The 20,060-nt window shown below is 39.0% G+C and overlaps 1 protein-coding gene across 4 annotated transcripts in view; it reads right to left on the bottom strand.

Moving 5' to 3' along the window:
* LOC111862751 (minichromosome maintenance domain-containing protein 2) overlaps positions 1–20,060 on the bottom strand; it is a 36,861-nt gene that overhangs the window by 13,705 nt on the left and 3,096 nt on the right. For 3 of the 4 annotated variants that reach the window (XM_033750784.1, XM_023848410.2, XM_023848409.2), the window contains exons 3-7: positions 14,936–15,185; positions 9,661–9,902; positions 9,372–9,555; positions 4,526–4,652; positions 34–307 (exon numbers count right to left, since the gene is read on the bottom strand). In XM_033750784.1, coding sequence (XP_033606675.1) covers positions 34–307; positions 4,526–4,652; positions 9,372–9,555; positions 9,661–9,902; positions 14,936–15,185 — 1,077 coding nt within the window. The remainder of the gene's footprint in view (positions 1–33; positions 308–4,525; positions 4,653–9,371; positions 9,556–9,660; positions 9,903–14,935; positions 15,186–20,060) is intronic. The other variant, XM_033750783.1, reaches the window with a different exon arrangement.

Below are 20,060 nucleotides of genomic sequence, written 5' to 3'. Positions count from 1 at the left end.
GTAAATGAGTGAGGGAACATGATAGGAAGTTACCTGAAAGAACTGACGAGCGCAAATTAGTGGACTTGAACTTTGCCCAGTCCCCAAGAAAGCATACACCAGTGGATGCTAGCAGAAGAGCTCCGGCTTCAAGCCAGCTGTTGCCTTGCTCATCGTGATGTGCGGTGCCATGTAATGGACCCCAGTGTGATGGGGAGCTGAGTGTGACACATCGTTGGGCCAACAGAGTGGCATGGCGCAACAGGTGGTGAGCAGCCAAAGTATCTGCTCCTACTGCCAATATTGGCACTGGAGGGTGATTTCTACCCTTAAAACACAAGCAGTATTCATGACAGTATAAGGAAGCCATTTATGAATTATGATGTGAACTTCTACAATACAGAAGCCTTCCACAGCAATACTCTTTGAGTTACGGTCATCTGCAATAATACTTTTCTTTCTTTGTTGCTTTGTGGCTCATATAACAATTCTGTCAGAAAATAACACTTTGCATTATGTTTTTCACCATCCACACTAGTGTGGATGGTGACTACAGTAGTAGTCAGTGTTGTGCAACTCGAATGGAAACACCTAATTCTGAAGAAGTGAGGGAGGAACCATAAATGCCTCACGAAGTTAATACAGACAGTTTAAAGAAATACACCCAAACTATCATAATTATACATCCAAGAAATGTGTTAAAATTTGTCTATTTAATTACCTTCATTTTATTTTTTATCACTGTTATGTTGTTTTATTGTTAAAATACACTGTGTGATATTGTTTTTTCTTTTTCATTTTCAAGAATGGGTTATGGTTGAATAAATTAATCTTCATCTCACTGTACCATATGAAGAGTTTCCATTCAAGATGTGATCAACAAGCTCAGGCAGGGTTTGAGGCCATTCCATGCAATGTGCATGTACTGCTAAAAATATTTCAAACAATACACAATCTGATTACATTAACAGAGAAGAATCAAAGCAGTATATATCTGTCCTTCTTCATCAACATAAATATGGGTTTCAACACATGCAAGTTAAAATTGTATTAAGTCTTGGCACACATGTGCTGTCATCAGGTCATGGAACACATACAGATCGAAGCATAACCTGGCCTATATTTACTGTTTCATCTGCTTCATATAGCTTGAACACAGGCAACTCATACAGCAGTCTGAATAACTACCTAACTCCATGAAGTTGAGACATTCTTGAAATGCTGCCAACTGTGCAGCTAACTCAAGAACTTCCCAGCAATTTATGTAACATGAAGGTTCATTACCGTGTTCACAAGAGCCCTCCACTGGTCCCTATTCTGAGCCAGATTGATCCAATTCATACCATTCCATCTTATCTCTCATAAGATCCATATTAATAGTGTACACCCACCTATGTCTTCGTCTTCCTAGTGGTCTCTCTCCTTCTGGCTATTCCACCAATATCCTATATGCATTCCTCTTCTCCCCCATTTGCGCTACATGCCCTGCCCACCTCATCCTCCTTGACTTTATCATTTTAATTATACTTAGAGAAGAGTACAAGTTATGAAGTTCCTCATTATGTAGTTTTCTCCAACTTCCTGTCACTTCTTCTCTCTTTGGTCAAAATATTATCCTCAACACCCTCAGTCTATGTTCCTGCCTTAATGTCAGAGACCAAGTTTTTACATCCATACAGAGCCACAGGCAAAATTATAGTTTTCTATATTCTAATTTTTATGTTTTGGGACAGCAGATGAGAAGACAAAAGGTTCTTGACTGAATGGTAGCAAGCATCACCCAAATTCAATCTCCTCTTAATTTCCTCCTGAATCAGGTTTTGATTTGTCATCCTCATTCCAAAATATCTGAACTGTGCCACATTTTCAAAAGATCTGTTTCCTATCTTTATACCATGATCTTGCCCTGCATTCTGGTGATGAGACAGCAACATATGCTTAGTTTTCTCAGTTTACTTCTAGACCAACCTCTTTACTTATGTCATTTAAAGTCTGCGTGTTTTTCTTTATGGTATCTACATTATCACCCAGTAGATTCACATCATCAGCACAGGCCAATGGCTGATGTGTTCCATTTAATTTCAGTCCTACCTGGTATTCCTGGACCTTCCTAATGGTATGTTCTAAAGCAAATTTGAAAAGGAGTGGCAATAAAGCATCCCCTTGTTTTACACCAATCTGGATAGGGAAATTATCAGACAATTCTTTATCTATATGGACTTTACCATACGTTTCGTTTAACTACATTTTAATCAGCCTAACTGGTTTCATGGCTACCCCAAACTCTAACAGAATATTGTTCAACACTTCCTTCCTAACTGAATCATAGGCTTTCTTGAAGTCTACAAATAGCTGATGTACTGTCTCACTGTACTCTCATTTTTTTCCAGTATCTGACAAATGCAAAAGATCTGATCAGTAGTTGATCTGTTACGTCAAAACCCACACTGATGATCCCCAATAATTTCATCTATGTATGGACTTAACCTTATGAGAAAAATATTGGATAAAATTTTGTATGAAGTTGATATCAGTGATATCCCCCTATAACTACTACAGTCAGTTTTATCACCCTTCTTGTGAACAATAATAGATTCCTTCCACTGATCAGGCAACTTTCCTTATGCCAAACAAAAGTAATTAGCTTATGGATCTTAGAATGTAATATTTTGCTTCCTGCATGAATAAGTTCTGCCAGAATTTGATCAATACCTGGCAAATTATATCTTTTCAATTTTGCAATAGCACTTTCAACCTCAAAAGGGCTAGGTTCAGGAATTAACGGCTCAGCTGAACATCACTGACCCTACGTAAATCCTGAGAGAAGTAGTTCCTCCACCTATTCAAAATATTGTGGGAATCTGCAAGCAAATCACCATTCTCATCCTTCACTAAGTTACTTCTCTCTAATGTTCTTGTACTTACTGTTTGTTGCAAGCTCATTAATTGTGTCTTTCTGCTATTACCTCTTTTTATTCCTGAAATGCCTGCTAGTTTCATGTCTTATATGGTTCAGATTATCCCCATTTAAAACGTCTATATATAACACAGTACATCAATAATGCAACAAACGGATCTATTTCTTCCACTTATAGTTTAGCACAACATTTTTCATCCTTAGATGGCCATCTTCAGGTGTCTTAATATATTAAAACTGCTACACTGCATTACTATGAACTAAAATCACATGCTGTAGTGCACTTAATGAAATAAAATCCATTAAAATTTGCATTGCTTTTGTCAAATTCTATTTCACCCCACAAGGAGTGTCGTCCATTTGTTTGGAACTACTCGTATATGTTTATCTCCAGGTGTTTTGTTGCAGCAGCTTGTTTTTATGTTCATTAGCCCATTGTTCAGTTACGTCTGCAATCTGCCCCTTGCTTGTGCGTTGTTCCCTCTAGCAGCGTGTGGTGTTGTCTTCATTAGTGCAGATGCGGTGTGTTTGCTTCCGTGTTTATATGCCCTGGTTTTGAAGAGTGGGGAGAGGTGGGGGAGGGTGTAGTGTTATTTTGTGTACATTTTATATAGTTCTTTAAGTATAGGGTTGTGTGTATCAATACTAGTGTCATTCATGTGTAGATTTTCCTTATTGGTTTTTTAAATATGACACTTCTCAAGAGTATTCAAATAATGTCCTTTCCTCCCTGCTGTTATAATTTCCATGGTATCTGTTACTGTGCTGTATGTCTGTCCGGTGTTCAATATGATTTGAATATCCGGAGTTACTATTGTCACTTTTTATGTCGTGAAGGTGTTCTTTTTATCTGTTCTTAAATGTTCTTCCTGTTTATCTGACGTGCTTTAGTGGACAATCCAGGCATTTCATATGATAAATTCCACTTCTACTATATTTATCTACTTGCAGCTGTGAACTTGTTAAAGTATTTGTGCTAGTCAATGACACAGATTTTCACATTTTGTGCATGTTTAATGGTCTGATGATGGCAAACCTGTGCTGAAACATGTTACCACCTTGGCTCATATATATGCTAATCCTATGCTGATGTAAAATGAGAAGAAATATATTGTGATATAATGCCTGAAAGCCACAATAGTGGAGATGTCTTTTGTTATGCAACAGCTTGACCAATCAAGTCCATTATGGGCTATATGGGGCTTGAAACCAAGAACAATTGTGCTGGCAAGGGCCAGCAGCAATTTGACAGACAGACAAACAGACGAGTCACAAGCCAAGAAACAGTAAAATATGGTCATGGGTTCTGTGGGGCCCCAAACCAAGAATGACTCAGCTGGCAAAAGCAACTTGGAATGAACTGCAATTATTTTTAGATTGAACAGACAGAGAAACTCTTGTAACTATCTGAAGTTACGAGTAATAAGCATCCAATAAATTCAATAATCAATCTGAAACCTGTGTCTAGTAACTCACATATGACAAATAAATGGTTCAGGAGAGCACATGATGATATGTTACAATCAAAGCCAAGGAGAGACACTGATGAGACTTTTACAGTACAAGACCAATCAACAACATGGGAAACTGACACAACTGGAAGTGATTCAAGTGACAGAAAACTTGTACCTGCGATGCAAGGCTGAGGATCAGCCCCAGCTTGAGGTGCAGCAGTGCTGGGGTGGGGAACATGTCTGCAGCCATCTGTGCTGCAAGTGCTGCAACCAAAGCCCAAGGGGAACTTGGGCAACAATGGCTGCAAGTACAAAGAATTATAAGCAGCTCAAGGGGTGTGCCATCAGCACTACACAACTGCCAAACTGACATCTTCTGGAATGTGACACCATGTGGCATGGTAGATAAATATCAAGAATTTGCAGACACCTTGTACTCTGGAGGCAGAAGGTTTCGCCAAGACACTGGTGCCCAGCCACCAATCTACATGGTGACACATTCCAAATGATGGTAATCTTCATAATCACCAATGTGAGAATCCCAAATCTGTATGCAACTTGGTAAGTAAAAGTAAAGCTATCCTTGTAACAGGCCGTGAAGGCCCATAGGGTTGTGAGACGTTGAGGGTCCCACATTATCCAGATAATCAGCTCAAAGTTGGCGGTAAGGTTGTTGTCAGCCTTACGCATCGGTCGCGCTTTACTCCCCAGGAAAATTATTTAATTAATTCCTGGTACTCATTTCTGTTACAGGCTGAGTTGACCCCAGGGCATAGTGCGGCCGGAAGGATTAGGTCAATTGAAAAAAATCCAATGACCTCATCGGTATTTGAACCCGTGACCTTCCGACTTGTAGCATAGTGCCTCAACCAACTACACTACCGTGATGCAACTTGATTCAACATACAGTTATCACTATTTCATATCATTATATAAAATACAGACCTTCAATACATGACTGGATATATTTTAGATGTTATCACTATGTAAAAATTACATATGCAAAACAGAGCAGAACATTTCTTAAACAGTATGCTGGATAATGGTTGGACAGAAACAAAGACAAATATTGAAGAATTATACAAATCCTACTTGATAAATCAAAATTCCTTTCACCAAAGCAAAGTCTTTAAAGTACACCTTACTTGTGACTGTACCTAAGAGATGCCACATTACCCAAAATTATGAATTCTGATCTACAGAAACGATTTCTAGCCTTTAAAATAGAGAGAATTTTGAAATATTATTTTCCATATTCTTCAAAAGTTTTTCTATTGCATAAACCTGCTAAAACAGACAGTGGAACATTTTTTATGATGGGTACATATATTACAAGAATTAATTTACAAAAATAATTTGAAAGCATATAAATGGAAATATTACAATGTTAATACCAATGAGGTCATCCGGAAAGGAAAATGTCTATTTTTTATGACATTTTGAACTATTCTTGGGACATCTGTTCCCACTAAACTTTGTGGAATTAAAAAAATATATAAAAATATTTTAAATAAAGCATACATTTCCAGTTTTCATAATCAATGAACTTTGTCTCTCACAGACAATCTCACATAATACATATAAATAATGCTTATCACCTACTAATACAAATTACTACTGTGAATTTCCACTCCCAAATAATTCACATCAGGCAAGTTCACAACCACAGTTTACAAGTCCTGGAAATACAAAGAAATTCAGTAAAACTGTCACAGAATATTTTGACTGGAAGGCATTCATAATTTTCTCTCTTGCAACAGGTCAGTCTGCTTGCTGACTTGTGGAAAGCAGTCCTGTAGTCAACAACAGTACAAGCTATCAGTAACTCTGGGTTGCTATGGCTACTGCCACTCCTCCTCCTCCTAGCATACTTACCACTGTATATGGGTCAATGAGCAAAATGTCTCCAGTCTCTTTCATCCCGCAATCTTTCTTTCAAATTTCTTACCAGATCTATCCACTCCTCTGGATGCCTTTCAGGACCTGCGTGAACTATCTTCTTCTGTGTCATCCCATTGGTCACTCTCCTTTAAATTTTAATTCCAATGCCTTCTCAGTATTCCTGTTCTATCTACCCCTTTCATATGGCAAAACCATTAAAATTATTTATCTCTTAACTCCACTAACAAGTTCTGGATGCCATCAACTTCTCCAAAGATTTCATTTCTAACTTTTCCCCGTCTTGTTTTTCCTTTGATACTTCTCAAGAACGCCATCACCACTGCTTGGATATTGCTCACTTACCTTTGCAACAGTTCAAGTTGCAACATTAAATATCTTAATCAGTTTACAACAGACAGGGACCAGTGAAGGGCTCTTGCGAACACAGTGATGAACTTTCCAGTTTCCTAAAATCTGAAAAGTTCTTGAGCAGCTGCACAGTTGGTGGCTTCTCAAGAAGGATTTAGTTCCATGATTGAATGAGTGAGAGAGTGAATGAATTCGTCTATAATACACTTTACAGATTGTCATTTTTGTTTGTTCTGGGATCTGTCTTTGTTCCATGATACAGTGAAACCCCAACTTAAAGATCTCCATATCTGAGGTACATTTGTGTAGTCATGGCCAAAGCTCCACTTGTCCAATGTATTGTCACAATTTAGGGGTGTGACTGTAGACAGGGTATGGATTGCATATCGGATTCATTGACCACTTATACACTTCACTTGGAACTACAAGTAACTACAGTGCCACTGCTAATCTCCATACTTTACAGATCAGTACCGCAGCTGCTAAGCCTTTTCCAACCTGCTATGTCTTAACCAGACATTTTCTGGCAATGGCTTCTAACAGTGGAGATTCTTCAGCTTCCCACATTCAGGTCAACTTGTCACAGTTGCCCATGCAGAACTCTTTGTCAATTGTAAAAGTGCCATCCTCCCTAGCAGAACTCAACTGAACTGCCAACCCTCAACTAACTGTCAACTGCCAGGCTGGTGGCCATTTCACACCAATCTCCTAGTCTTCTCTTTGCAGCCAAATTTTCAACTGAGTACTGAACTCTCAACTGACAACTCTGGAACATGAGTTATATTTCTCAACTGCCTCAGTTCAATTCAGTTCAAGTCCAAGTTCAAGTCACATTGCAACTGACGTTCAGTCAGTCAGTAAGTCTTGGTGTCAAGGCCTAGATATTTATTACTGTTGAACATTACGGTTTTGTTTTTTGTGGGGTGTCCTCTCTGATGAGAGGACGGGTCTGTCTTTTTTACATGCTACTGGCCCTTGCCAACGCAGTCTTTCTCAGGTCCAAGACCCTTGAGACTCGTAACCGTATTTTACTGTCTCAGATTTGAGACTTCCGTTTTCATCGCCTCCTACGAGTTGCAGGGTCACGGTGGAGGTATTCAACCCCGCCTCCATATGGGTGTTCAATTCAGCTGGCATGGGGTCTTGTTATACAGCCTCAGGGTGGACCAAAAAGAAAACATTAACCTCCAACAGTTTTTCTATTGTTGTTATGGGCAGTTGTCCAGCAATAGCTCGGATATCATTGAGATGTTTACCGTCTGTTGCCAAGCAACACTTGTCATCTTGTTTATTTTGAGGTCTTTGCCTAGCAAAGGGTCTATACACCACAGCATTATTTTCCTCTCTTTAAAGTTTCTCAGTTTAAGAATTTACCAGCATATTACTAAGACACTTTGGTTCCTCTACATGTACCAGACCTCTATGTAACACTGAAGGGGATTCTTTTGCACAGTCCAACTTTTGCACTGCCAGACTTTTATCTGTCTGGTATACCACACAGTGTATCCATCTCTGCATATATGTAAGAAATTATTACTGTGTGTCTGACTGTGCTGAAAGCAAGTATCAAAGTTCTGCAGAAGTCATTTTCAAATAAAGAATGGCCATGGCATTGCAGAAATAGAAACTGACAATATGGAAAAAGTTAAAACAATTCAGGAGCTGGAAAGTGACCCAGACGTGTCACAGATTGAGACTGCAAAGCATCTTGGGCTGAATCCTTCACCATTAAGTAGCATAATGCTACATAAACCCTCAATATTTGTAAGGTTAATGTAGGGCACACATTCAAAGCAAAGAAATGAAATGCAAAGACCACCAAATGAAGAATTCCAAACTTCATTAATATCAGTGGTTCCAGCAAATGATATTGGAAAATATCCAGCTTAATGGACCTGTCTGACAGAAGAAAGCCACTGTGATGGATCTCAAGTGGGTGGCTTCACAGATCCAAAAAACTGCATGGTGTACAATGGAACCCCCATTTAGTATTCCTTGATTTAGGGCTTTCCCTCACTGAATGTCCACTTTCAATGATTCAATTGTTAAATGGCCTCCAGCTAAGATCTTCCTCAGTTCAGTGTTCAAATCCACTGGTCCCACAACAAATGTTAAATGGGGTTTAAATGAAGACAACGTGGAACACACTGGAAGAAATCCCTGCCTGATCTGATTAACAGGAGATGGCGTTTTTCATCCACTGAACATACCAAAGAAAGCAGACTGCCTTTCTGATTACTTCCACATGTAAACCTTCTGGGTAACACACAAAGTGGAAACTCGTTAATCCATATTACAGCCAAATGAACAATAAAGCAAATCACACTGTGTATTATTATTTCTTCTTATGGAGCAAAAGAACTCTATGACATCAGCAATTGATAACAGTGTAAGACAAAGAGACCAGGCTGTGAACATGAGGAGGGTCTGCTTCATCCCCCACCACACCATAGGCTATAGTGTGACTTTTCCAAAACTTCAGAGATAACAACAGAATATCCTATCATACCTAAACCACAGTGTTGTGATGACTGCTTCCTTCCACATCCCTCCCAATTCATTATTCAATGATCATACTGTGACGCGTTATCTTATGTCCATCGCTGCGACAACTGCTACAACTGCTTCAGCACGTTACAATACTACTGTCCGACAGTACACAGTCTCAGCTACTGATATCTCCAGTAAATAAATCATAAATAAATAAAACACTGAAAATCATGTTAGAAACTTCAGGACATGGGAACAAAAGTAGCTATAACATAACATACCTAAGATAAGCATTAAGGGCAGAAATTGCTGGAGGCATAAGAAGCGAAGGAAGTTCTTGATGGCGTATTTTAGCATCAGTGTCTGACACCCAACGCTGAACATTCCATGCTTGAAAATATGCGTTAGTCTGAAGACCAGGAACATCATAACGGACGCCCAACTCCAAATCCACCATTAATTCATCTGAAAGAGCAGAATGAAATTCAAAGAGAATTTACAATGCCTGCTTACCCTCTCAAACACTTCTTACCATTATAGACAGACAAACAATTGAATGATGTAACATACCCTGGAAACAAACAAGAGTGCTCTGGTGTCGGACAAACTCTTTTGAGCCTGGATTCTCTAATGCAGATGGACTGACAAGGAGACCAAGTACCTGATCCCCTGTGTCACGAGCTCTACAGTACTCCTTCATTTCTCTACCACAAACACTGCAATGTGGCACACACTGTATTACATTTCCTGCTACACGTTGCCCCTGCTGACTGCGGCAGAGGGAATCTGGACATCGGAATACTGCACTCCGTCTGAACAGACAGAAATATTAAGTTAATATTACACAATGCACAGCAGTGTTTCAAAATATTTCCTTGTCACAGGACACTGAAATATAGTTCTGCACACCCATGACACACTAAAACATACACTGATGTAAAGTTGTGTGCGTGCATATGTATCCAAAAACAACAATAATTCATATTTTGCTGTGTTTTCCTTTGTAGGTTATTTCATGATGTCATCAGTAACTGGATTATACTGCATTGAATGGCAATGTAACAGATTATCGATGAAATGGAAAGTATTTGGAACCAAGCAGTAGTGGTCTACTTGATGTTCTATCATGGCAAGACAGCTGGTGTCCTGCCTGAGATTTAAAACAGGTACCTAAGGTATACAAGCCTGGAGTACTACTGTGATGTCAACCTGCTTGGTGTTATGCTTATTATTTGTATAATTTGTTTCAAATATTGACTGCGCAGTTAACAGATAATTCTGATAAACTGACAGCACTCTGAGAATGAGTTATAATGAAACTAAGGTTGGCAGACAAATAAAATATTTAGATTAACAAGAATGTAAATGTATATGCTTAACAGGCACATTCAACAGAAAGAAATATAAATGAAATGATGTTCCTCACAATTACCAAATGTTAAATCTGCACACAACTGTTCACTGTCAGATGATCATACTCAAATTGGTGACAAGTCGGAACTACATACCGAAATAATAAACAACAAGTACTAAGGCTACAATGTTTACTGCCATTACACACTTTAAACAAAAAATAAATACATATAAATTGAATAATATCTGCTCCAAAATGCTACTGCAACAGAGAACATTATGAAATAAAACATCTGATTTTAACAGAGTCCAAAATAGTAGAAAAGTAAAGCTATCCCTGTAACAAGCCGTGAAGGCCCACAGGGTCATGAGACGTTGAGGTTCCCACATTATCTAGACAATCTGCTCAAAGATGGCGATAAGGTTGTCAGCATAACGTGCCGGCCATGCTTTACTCCCCAGGAAAATTATTTAATCAATTCCTGGTACTCATTTCTGGTAAGAGGCTGGGACAACCCCAGGGCCATAGTGCAGCTGGAAGGATTATCCAATGACCTGATCGGAACTTGAACCCGCGACCTCAACCAACTACGCTACTGCGTGCCCCAATAGAGTCCGTAATCAATAAAAAACCCCTCACTAATCCGGATTAAATGGGGGGGGAGGTCATCTGAATGAACGAAGAAAAAGATAGCCCTAAAAGAAAAAAAAAATATATATATATACAAAACAAATAAATTGAAAATGTTATAATACAGGCAGTGCTGATGGATATTTTCTTGTATGGTTTCAGTCTCTCCGGCTGCCCTCAACACAGTCCGAAAGTCCTCTTGCTCCTAAATCCCTTGTTTCTTTTGAAGCATGCACTCAACTGTGAACAGAATTCTTAATTTCTCATATTCTGAACCGAATTAACTGTAAACAGATTAGCAAGGGTCTACTGTAGTTTTTTTTGTTTTTCTTGACTGTGGTTGTATTCCTGAAGAGATAGCTCACTCCTGGATATGAAAGTTAAAAAAATGTACTCACAACATACCATTTACTTGACTATTTTGAAAACTGTATGACTTATGGAGAAAGTCCATTAGGCATGAAATGTGTTCTATTTTTATCTACAACTTTTAGCTCAAATTGCCCTACCTAATAAATATTTAGATATACATGCAAAGAAGCACAATTATGCCTTCATGCAAGGTGGTCATTAAAGTTGTCTGATTTAAATGAAAACAGAAATAGTATGACACTTTAAAGAATTCTTCAATATCAACTTTCATGAAAATCCACCCAGCACTTCTCAAGCTCCTCCATGTGCATGAACAGACGGATGGCTAAACTGCACAAACTTTACAGGCACTTCACAGGATTCCAAATGTGCCAAAAATGGATGTTCCAAAAGAGTAGAGTATGTCATAAATGTCACGTGATAAAAAAACTAGAGACAGAGTTTGGATTGGTAATTGGATTTATTGAACACTTACAGACTATAACTACATGCAACTATAGCGCTATCACTAACTCACACACTCTGAAATTCACTACAGCATGTACTAATTCTTTTCAGTCTGCTGTCTTTCCACCAGTCATTGTCTGGTCATCGTCCTATTTCAAATTTGCTTTATAGGGAACCCTCAGTACGCTCCTGAAGTATGGCACCAAACACCTGGGACACCTTATATAATGTACAACTAAAGGGCGTTCAATCATTCAGTAAACCTAGCAACAGGGCTGAGCGGGCACAACACTCCTCACAGATTGCTGCTGTAACTGCCGATAGTAGAATGAGTCATTAGCGCTGATAAACATGGGTCCTGTCACTGCAGTAAATCACATTAATAGTCAGTCTGTGTTAGAGGTGCTGATAGGCAGTAGACATTTATAATGAAATGAAGTTCACTATTGAACAGCTTGTGTTTATTGTCAAAACTGAACAGCCCCCTTCCCATTCTTCTCTCAAATGCTACTCATTATGAGAGATGTGAAGAGAGAAGAAGCAGCCCATCATTGCTGGCTCTATTGCTGTGTTTACATGCTCCCTGAGATAGATGTGGGGTATCCAAGCTATGTGGAGGAGCTACAGTGGTATGTTGGCCTCACATAACAATAAAGAAAGTTTAATAACGAAGCAAATAAAGTACAGACATAACAAAGAAACACATAATCCTGGCAGAACATGGGGTACAACAACCCAATACATGATTGCTAAGCAATCTCTTGTCGCCGGAACTTGCGACACAAAATAAACCAACTTACCCCAGTTTCCAACTTCCTTTGGGCTTTGAATGGGTTACCCCCTAACAAACACAAATACTACAGATTCAGGTAAATACAAAATGATAACACGCATCGCAACAGTCCTACCCAACAGCTTGAGATGCGGGCAGCCTTACTTTACCAGCCAGCCAGATACCAAACCAAATTTTGAAGTAACCCAGCCGAAACAGAATTTCCAACAACGAACCCTGCTAGCTGGTAATCGTCTTCTCCAGTCCACGTCATCCGCCAGATTGCACAGTAAATCTCTCCTCGTTCCAAGACTAGGAGGTGGAATGGGGTCGGCTGATGAGGGTAGTACATCAACAGTATTAGGGATGGGGATGGAATCCGGGAATGGCAGCCGCCATGATGTCACGCCGAGAGCGAGCCGACCTTCAGCATGGCTCAAAACTTTTGCAAGGAAAAAGAACTAACAGAAAACGTATCTGTAAGTTTCGTCGTAAATATTCTGACTAGCCAGTTCCCACAAAGTCGTGTGTATCCGTGCTTGTGAAAAAGTGGCAGGCCACAGGTTCAGTGTGTGACATAAAAGAGCAATTGAAAAGGACTGTGCTGACTTAAGAAAAGGTCCAGGATGTTGAGGCACGACTACAGATCAGTTCTAGAAAATCGTTAAAGACATTTAGCACAGGAAACCGGTTTTTCACTAGGATCTGCTTTCAAAGCCACAAAATTAATCAAATTTCGTTTGTAAAAAACAACAGTTGTGCATGAACTGAAACAACCAGATTATGCAGCAGAAATTCATTTTTGCAACTGGCTCCTGCAAAATGTGCACAATGGAATTGTGGATCCACAGCTTCTGTTCCTGACTGATGAAGCGTGGTTTCACGTTAGTGGTCATGTCAAGGCACAAAATGTAAGAATATGGAGTGATGAAAATCCTCACACTATACAGCAAGTGCCATTAAAAAGTGAAAAGGTGGGGGTGTGGTGTGCTGTAAGTCTGCGGCAAATCATTGGCCCCTTATTTTTCCATGGAACCGTGAACTGAGATTGCTACATTAATGACATACTGAATCTGTTATTCAATCAGCTGACTGCCGAAGAAAGACAATATGGGTATTTTCAGCAAGATAACGCTACAGCATATACGGCTAATGCAACCATGGCCACAATACAGGAAGTGTTTGAAGACAGAATAATCAGCACGGGACTGTAGCCTCCCAGATCTCAGTTTTGTGATTTTCATCTTTGGGGAAACCAACAGGGAAAAGTCTATAAGAATAATCCTTGCACTACTGAAGCTCTGAAGAATGAAATAACATGCATAATTGGTTCAATTACCGTGGACCAACTTCAGAAAGTGTTGCATAATTTATTTATGCGATGCAAGCCATGTTTGCAAGCAGAAACCTGTTATAGAGCACAGTAAGTTTGTGTTATCTTTTTATAGTATTCTTATAAATGTGTGCATGTACAGAAACTGATGTGAGGACTCAGCAACATAACTGCACTCTCGCTAGCGGAGAAGGACACAGTAGTTGTGGAGAAACATTCCATCCACTCTACTCTAGCAAGAGTGGGCATGTTTATCAGTGCTAATGACTCACTCTGATATTGGCAGTTACAGCAGCAATCTGTTAGGAATGTTGTGCCAGCTCAGCCCTGTTGCCAGGTTTCCTCAAAGATTGAAGGCCATTTACTATTATAAACACCAGCAGCAACATATCATTAATCAGCACTGCAACAATGTAACAAACAAACAAACAGGAACACAGCACAATAAGATGGAGAAACAGGTCTGCCCTAGATGCCACTGTTTAATTAAAACATACACAAACACTTCTGAAACAAAATGCTGCAGCATATATGGCATTACAACCCAGAAGGAAATAAAGTTCCACACTCACTGCCATGAGAAGCTCAAACATTACTGATGTAAAGCAATTAATTATATACATGCACTGGAATCATCTATGCCTTATTCAGTTTGTTACTTTCTTTATCTACACTTCTGAAGTTAACACATGATGGCCTGCAATTGGCTGAATTCAGTGTGGATACTTCTACACATCTTCTCCATCCCTTACCTCTGAATGGGGAACACCAGATTCCCACAGCAGTCCAGGCTCCACAGTCCAACAGGTATTACACATAATAATGCACCAGATTTTTGTTATATTTTGAAATTTTCGGCTTTGAACAGGTCAGCAGAGATGTGCGGTTCTGAGTTTCCTTCAATATCTTAAAATATAAATGTGAAATTGGAACTCACATATATTTTATAGGAAGAGTTTGTGCAACAAGAATGCCTTGCAGGAGCATGAGTCCAGATGAGGTGTTCTCAGGACCTGTCTTCACAAGGCCTGGGAGGGGAGGAAGAGATTTTAACCTGAGGAGCACTTGTATGTCTTCTGACTGCAGATCTGGAATACCACCTGTAGTAGATGCAGCACAGTGCACAACATAATGGATAATGTGTTGCGCTACACTGGGTTCATTTAGGAGCAAGGTTGAAAACAGTGCTGCAATGGATGAAATACAATTAAATTAGTACACAACTGCAATCCAAATGCGCTGAAGTTTTCACACAACAGATCTGCTTCATATCCATCTTAAACATATAGCAATTTCACAGTCATAAATTTCAATTATATAGACATTTACCAAGCAAGTGGCTCAAGCAGTATCACTTCAGACTTTTATTTTGGGGGTGCCCCGCTTGAATCTCAACTAGACATTAACTATCCTGACCATGTTTTTTCATGGTTTTTCTCATTTCTTGCATAAAAATGTCAGGATAGTACATCAAATTATGCCATGAGCTTCCATCTGCTTCCTTTACAATTGATTACTCACTGTCATCCAATCATACAACCCTACATAATTCAAATAAACTACAAATCAATAAATACATAAGTCCCCAACTTAAATTATGAATTCATTGAAGATGTATCAGTGTAAGTTGAAAAATGCATTAAGTCCAACATATACATTCATTTCAATGGATAGTCAAAGTTAGATAAGGTATGCATCATGACATACAATACTGTCACATGATTGGGTGACTATAGATGGGGTTTGAATTGGTAACTGGATTTGCTGAACACTTACAGATCTGTAACTACAAGTAACTATAGTGCTATCGCTAATTCACATACTTTACAGTTCACTGCAGTACACACTAACTCTTCTCAGTCTGCTGCATCTTCACCGGTTGTCGCCTGGTAACAGATTCCCAAGATGTAGCTTCCTCAGCTTCTGTGTCCACGTCCTTACTGGCCAGTGACTGTCTTACAACTTACAATGGGGGCTCCTCTGTCTCCCACACCTCCAGCAGGGACAACTGTCTCACAACAGTATCAGACTTGGACTGGTCTCCCTGCTTACAGATTCCCAAAAGTCAAAGTCAAGTCAAAGCTATATTATGACTGATGGTCAGTTGGTCAATCGGCCAATCTGCCTTGGTGTCAAGCCCCATATGGGGCCCAAGACAAGATTTTTTACTGTCAGACAGTTATTTGTTGATGTGGGGTGCCCTCTCTGACAAGAGGATGGGTCTTTTGTTTACAGCTGCTGCTGGCCCTTTCCAGCACAGTCATTCTCAGGTCTAGGTCCTGCAGGACTGATGCCCATATTTTACCGTCTCAGGTTTGAGGCTCCCCCCGCCCAAGGGCCAGATTTCCATATTTATATCTCCCAGGAAGAGAGTGTCCCAGTTATACCCCCAGGTAGTGAGTTCCTTTTTGTCACCTCCTACAACTCGCAGGGCTAAGGTTGAGGTATTTGAACCCACCCCATGTGGGGTGCAGACTCTCTATATGTTGGTCCCTGTCATACAACCTTGGGATAGACCCAACAGAAAACACCTTTCCTTGCAGCTGCAATATTGATTATGCCTGCAGCTGTCAGGACGGACCGCACAGAAAACATCACTTTTGACAGTTCTTCTACATCTGTGTGAACAACTGTTGCTATGCCGACATGGCATTTACTGTGCTGTAACCTACTAACATGTCTCAGCTTTCAACAAACATGTCACAATATACAACCTGGATATCTTGCACTAATGATGGTATAAGTCAAAATACCTATACTGCTCAAATAAAAAATCTACTTGTGTATCCATGTATCTATGGACTTGAGTAACTTGAATCATTGACATTAAGGATTTACTGTCAATAAATAAAATACATGAATTTAAATTGATCAAAAGGTTACCCATAGTTTTGTATGAATGTAAAACTTCGGAAAAAATAAATTGAGTTTTCTAAAACAGGATGCTGAGGAGAATATTTTGACATAAGAGTAAGGAGAAAACTGCAAAATGAGAAGCTTTATAAATTATACTCTTCATCAAACATTATTAGGAAGATGACATCCAAGGGGCGCGTAACACAAATGGGATGATTAGAAATGCATGCAAAATATTCTTATGAAAATCTGATGGGAAAAGACCTCTTAAGAACTAGGCAAAGATGTGAGGATGTGGGCCGAATTCATCTCCCTCAAGATAGGGTCTAATGGCAGATTGTTGTGAACATGGGAATAAACCATTGGGATCTATAAAAGGAGACAAATTCTTTGAACAGTGAAAACTCACTTCTCCTGAAGGACTATTCCATGGAGTTTATTAGCTACTGTAAGCTTCACAAACAGAAAGAGAGTTATCTTGTAATAGTGAAATGTAAAGTGTAGTCACATGCTATATCAAAGAGTCTGATGAATAAAATTACAAATTCAGACCCAGTATATAGTCACACTCAATCATATGACTACTACTGCCAGAAGTGGGAACTGGAACACCTGTTGGCCAGTCAAGAAGCAAGATCGAAGCCCAAAATAGGCACTGATAATGAGAAGTTTCAGGTCCTTCAATGTACTCTCATCTCCCAGATGGATATCCACCAAGACAGGAAAGAGTCCACTCAAGATCTGAAAGCCAAGATAAACACACATCAAGAAAAGATAAATGCCTGGCTAGAAGATATGATGGACGTCTTCAAAGACAGGTTGAAGAAATTGGACACCATTACTTCTGAGGCCAATCAAAAAAAGACGGAGGCTATAGCAGTGCATCAGGGCATCTAACCACACGGGGTCACCAACAGCAAAAGAAATGGACCCAGGGAGATAGTGGGTCCCAGAAGTTAGCCGCCACCTGCAGATGGATGACTCAAGGTTCCATTCCTGCATGGCATAAGGGACGCAATCATAAAGGACCAACAGTCAAGGGGAGGCAATGGAAGTGCCCAGAATGGAACAAAAGAATAAAGGACAGTGGTGCAAGATGGCAGCTATGTCTGAGGAAGGAGAGAGCATCTGACAGGACCTTCAGAATCATCGTAAAACTGGAGATCAAAAGGCAAGAAGTTGTGTATTCCATCCAGGTGAGGAAAATGAGTGACTGGACATTTTGGAGGACCTGGCTCCCACCCAAATGAAAAAGAAGGATGATGGTGATACACCTGGACTGAGTGGCAGCTTATGAGGAAACTGCTCAGGGTGAGCTGCCTTGAGGAGGAAGCAGCACGAACAGCTGGAGAGTAATCACCGTGAGAAATGGGCCAAGGGGAAGGGAGGCTAGGCCAATCACAGATGTCACAAGCACAGCACTTGGAAAACAAAAAATGGCAGTACACAGTGGCAATCATGTGGGCATCCCAAAAGACATGAATGCAACAGAGGAATGGTGTTTTGTGCATGGTCCAGGCTGAGAAGTTATAAGCAGGACAAGTCTAGAGTTCAGTTAGTTGACAGTCAACAGTTGCAGCAAGGAGTTAGTTGAAGCAGAGGATCCATCATCAGGCAGCAACTGAAGAAGACACAGTAGACTGTGAAGACTTAGTACACACTGTAGTGAATTGCATTGTGTATGTGAATTAGTGACAGTGCTTTAGTTATTTGTAGTTAAGATCTGTAAGGGTTCAATAAATCTAATTACCAATCCAAACCCCGTCTGTAATCACTCTATCACGTGATATTATAATCAAACTAGTATGTAATTACCAATATGACATAAGGGCATATTAAAAAAGAGATATTTCTCTGATATGTTATGATTAAGTTATGAGTTATGGGAAGACGTAATTAATGAAAAAGATATAAATACTGCCTTTAACTTTTTCCTGAATGTATACTTAACAATATTTCACTCTAGTTTTCCCTTAAAAAAGTTCATACCCGCTCTGCCAGTAAATCCTGGCTAACGCCTGGAATCAGGATTTCATGTATAAACAAAAAAAAAAAAAAAGCTTTATTTAGCTCAAAGAACTAGTGATGATATAAATTTAATTAAGTTTTATAAGAATTACTGTAAAATTTTAACTTCTGTTATCAAACTTGCAAAAAAAACAAAAAAAAAAACAATAATATTATAACTCATTCAAATAATAAAATTGCAACTGTGTGGAATATTGTAAAGAGTACTTCAAACATAAAATCTAATGTACCCAACATAAGTACTATAAGGGTAAACAGTAATTTATCCTCAGATTCTCAGATTATTGCTGAGGAATTCAATAAATATTTTGTATCAGTTGTTAAAAATAATCGCTCAGCTAATGACACTTCCAACCAAGAAAATCCTATATCTTATCTATCTAGGGCACGTAATCAACCTTTTCCCCCTATTACATTAAATTGTGTATCGTCAAAGGAAATAGAAGATATTATAAAATCCTTGAAAACAAAAAATTCATATGGATATGATGGGATATCCACTAAAATTTTAAAAGTTAGCAGTCCCTATATTTCTTCTCCTCTAACTTATTTATGTAATAGAATGCTAACAACTGGCAATTTTCCACTAAGATTAAAGTTCTCTGAAATAAAGCCCATATATAAAAAGGTGATAAAAATGACACATCAAACTACAGACCTATTTCACTGTTCACATCAATTTCTAAGATCTTTGAAAAAGTAATCTATAATAGAATGCAACAACATATCAAGAAGAATAATATTCTTGCTAATGAACAGTTTGGATTTAGACATGCACGATCAACAGATGATGCAGCTTACTATCTTATTAATAATATCTTAACTGCTTTAAATAACAGAGAAATTGTGGGCGCTGTTTTTTGTGATCTTCACAAGGCCTTTGATAGTGTCAACTATGATATTCTGCTTTCAAAGTTGAATCATTACAGAATTAAGGGAAGGGCTAATGATGTAATTAGATCCTATTTATCAGACAGATATCAGAGAGTACTAGTTGTTTCTGACTCAATTATATCTACTCTAAATGGGAGCCTGTTACCATAGGAGTCCCTCAAGGATCCATACTTGGTCCCTTGCTTTTCCTTTTATATATCAATGATTTGCCTAATGCCATATCTGATGTATCCTATCCAGTCTTGTTTGCGGATGACACAAGTCTAATAATTAATAATCCTGAC

Source organism: Cryptotermes secundus, unplaced genomic scaffold (assembly GCF_002891405.2).
Source record: "Cryptotermes secundus unplaced genomic scaffold, Csec_1.0 scaffold5, whole genome shotgun sequence".
In the NCBI taxonomy this organism is placed as follows: domain Eukaryota; kingdom Metazoa; phylum Arthropoda; class Insecta; order Blattodea; family Kalotermitidae; genus Cryptotermes; species Cryptotermes secundus.
Note: the sequence above shows the minus strand (reverse complement) of the source record. Positions and strands in the feature narration are given on the sequence as shown.